The sequence below is a fragment of the Naegleria gruberi genome, assembly GCF_000004985.1.
Source record: "Naegleria gruberi genomic scaffold NAEGRscaffold_23, whole genome shotgun sequence".
NCBI lineage: Eukaryota > Heterolobosea > Eutetramitea > Acrasida > Naegleriidae > Naegleria > Naegleria gruberi.
In genome coordinates, this window is record NW_003163304.1 from 2,324 (window position 1) to 4,924 (window position 2,601).

Consider the following 2,601-nt stretch of genomic DNA (forward strand, 5'->3'; position numbering starts at 1 on the left):
TGATGATATTTAATTGTTGTTATTGAGTTCTTAACATTAATGTTGTATCTTCTGTTATGAAAATAGAATGTGTGAATTTAACTCCTAGGAGTTCTCAATCATGACAGGTTACCCAACAATTGACTGCCTCAACAAATATTGCTATGAGATAATAATAATTGTTTTTTTTGAAATGATTGACTAATCAATGTGTAACACTTTAAATTAATTAATTAAAGGATTTTGGATTAATATCCAAAATAATAACAATAAAAAAATGTATAGAAAACTAGTTGTTGCTTCATTCAAAGGAGTATATAACTCCAGAACTGCCTTCATTTCCAAGTCTTCTTCACAACAACAATTTAAAAGTTTGAACTTGGTTAGATCATTTTTCACAACTAACAGTAGAACTCTGCAACAAGATGAAAAGAAGATTGAAATCAAAACTGTTACATCAACAGATGATAAACCTATCAATGATAATATCAAAAGTGAAAAATCAACCATCAAATCAAATGAAAATCAACAAAATTGGATAAGTCAATTACGTAAACTTTTAAAAAAAACAAATTCTCATGATGCACATTCAAACTCTTCTCGTGTAAATGAACTTGAGATTATTCGTCAAATGTTAGCAATTATTGTTTTAGGAGGATTATTCTTTTATTCTCTTAAAATGGGATATAATTTGGGTTTAGTTTTATCTTTTATTTTACTGGCATTGTTGGTTGCTTAATATTGTTTTCAATAAAATTTAAACTTGAAAAAGATTTTTCACATTCCATTTGGGACAATTGATGAAAATATGAACAATGCAAATGTACAAATAATCATAACAAATAAAGAATTTGTTGATATTTAAATTCTCCATTAATTCACTTCCAACAATAGACAATAATTCAAAATTAGAAATATATATTTATGAATAAATAGACAGTACGGAGATGATCATCAATTGACTAGATTATCTAGTATAGGTGTATTGAAAATGCATTTCAGAAATTAACTTCATTCTCTCATTTAAATGATCAATGTTTCAATATAATTTAACCTTGAGCTTTTCAAAAAGAAATATCAACAATATAACACTCTCACTCACACTCACATTAGGAGACTGAATTTTATTTTCAATATATTACCTTAATATAATTTAAACACTATGATAGAATTAATAATTAACAAGTTTAATATTCAATTAGATAACAAACAAAAACCATCACATGTTAATTATTATATTACATGTAAATTTAATGAAAATATTCAACATCAACAACAACAACAACCATTAAATTCACAAGCTACCAATAATAATAATAATAATAATGAATTAAATAGTAATAATAATAGTATTGAAATATTTGAAAGTGTAAAGAGATATAATGAATTATTATCATTACATGAATCTATTTCAACGAATTTCCCCGACATTTTATCCAATATAACATTTCCTCCTAAAATATATTTTGGTAATTTTAAGGTATGTTTTTTATTAAGCATTTCATCTTAATATAAATTATTAAAATATAATAGAATGATAAAATTGAACAACGTAAACAATTATTACAAATATATTTAAATAATATTATTAATAATAATTTTAATAATAATAATAATATTAAATTTAAACAATATTTATATCATTATTTTAAATCAAATTCAAATGAACCAACTATAATTAATTCAAATATTTTAATTAATTCAAATATAAATAATAATTTAAATGATAATAATAATATAAATAATTATTACAAATTTCCATTAAGAAATTTAGATGAATATTTACCAAATATGAATAAAAATGAAATAATATCAACATTTTCATTAAAAAATGAAAGTGATAATATATTATCATTATCATCTGTAACAGGTGGATTCTATGGATTATTATTAAAATCTATTAATACATTATATCCAAATATATCAATTAATGAAATTAGTAAAAAATGTTTTGAAGAAATTGGTAAATTAAAATGTCAAGAATATTTAAAAAAACAAACAAATGAAATGAAAGAATTTAATTTAGATACAAGATCAATAATATTAACATTAATAATGGCAATATTTAATGCTAGTCCTGAATATATTTTTAAAATTGAAAAATTTGAATCACAACAATCTATCATTTCTTTAAATGGTAAAGATAGATATTTAAGATCATGTATTGCATGTAATATTAATGATTATATTGAATTTCCTACTTTGAAAGAATTTTTAATTGGTGCTAGTTTAATTTTAAATTTAAATATTTCAGTTGATATTAAAATACATGAATGTAATAATTTAGATGAATTAAATGTTACTTATATTATTAATTTAATTTAATTTATTATTTTTATTATATTTATTAATAATTTGTATTTAAATATGAAATTCAATGGTATTCATGATGACAATTCAATTGCACTCATGCAATTTCAATGATGAAGAAGGCTGGGCTTAACGTTGCTGTAATAAAAATATTTTTATAAAATTATTATTTTTTTGGTTTGAAAAAAAAATGTCCACACCTATTATTGTTCCACCATCACCACATAAAAACTTTCATATTGCTACCTTGTATTCTCAACATGTAAATAATAATGTTGAATTCAAAATGAAGGTGCAAGTGAAGAAATGACA

The 2,601-nt window shown here is 21.5% G+C and overlaps 1 protein-coding gene across 1 annotated transcript; it reads left to right on the forward strand.

The window, feature by feature from the left end:
- Positions 1–256: 256 nt before the first annotated feature.
- On the forward strand, positions 257–718 carry NAEGRDRAFT_67331 (uncharacterized protein; the record flags this gene model as incomplete). The annotated part of the gene is made up of 1 exon (XM_002677225.1): positions 257–718. The coding sequence occupies one exon, from the start codon at positions 257–259 to the stop codon at positions 716–718; it is 462 nt and encodes a 153-aa protein (XP_002677271.1).
- Between the last annotated feature and the right edge of the window lie 1,883 nt (positions 719–2,601).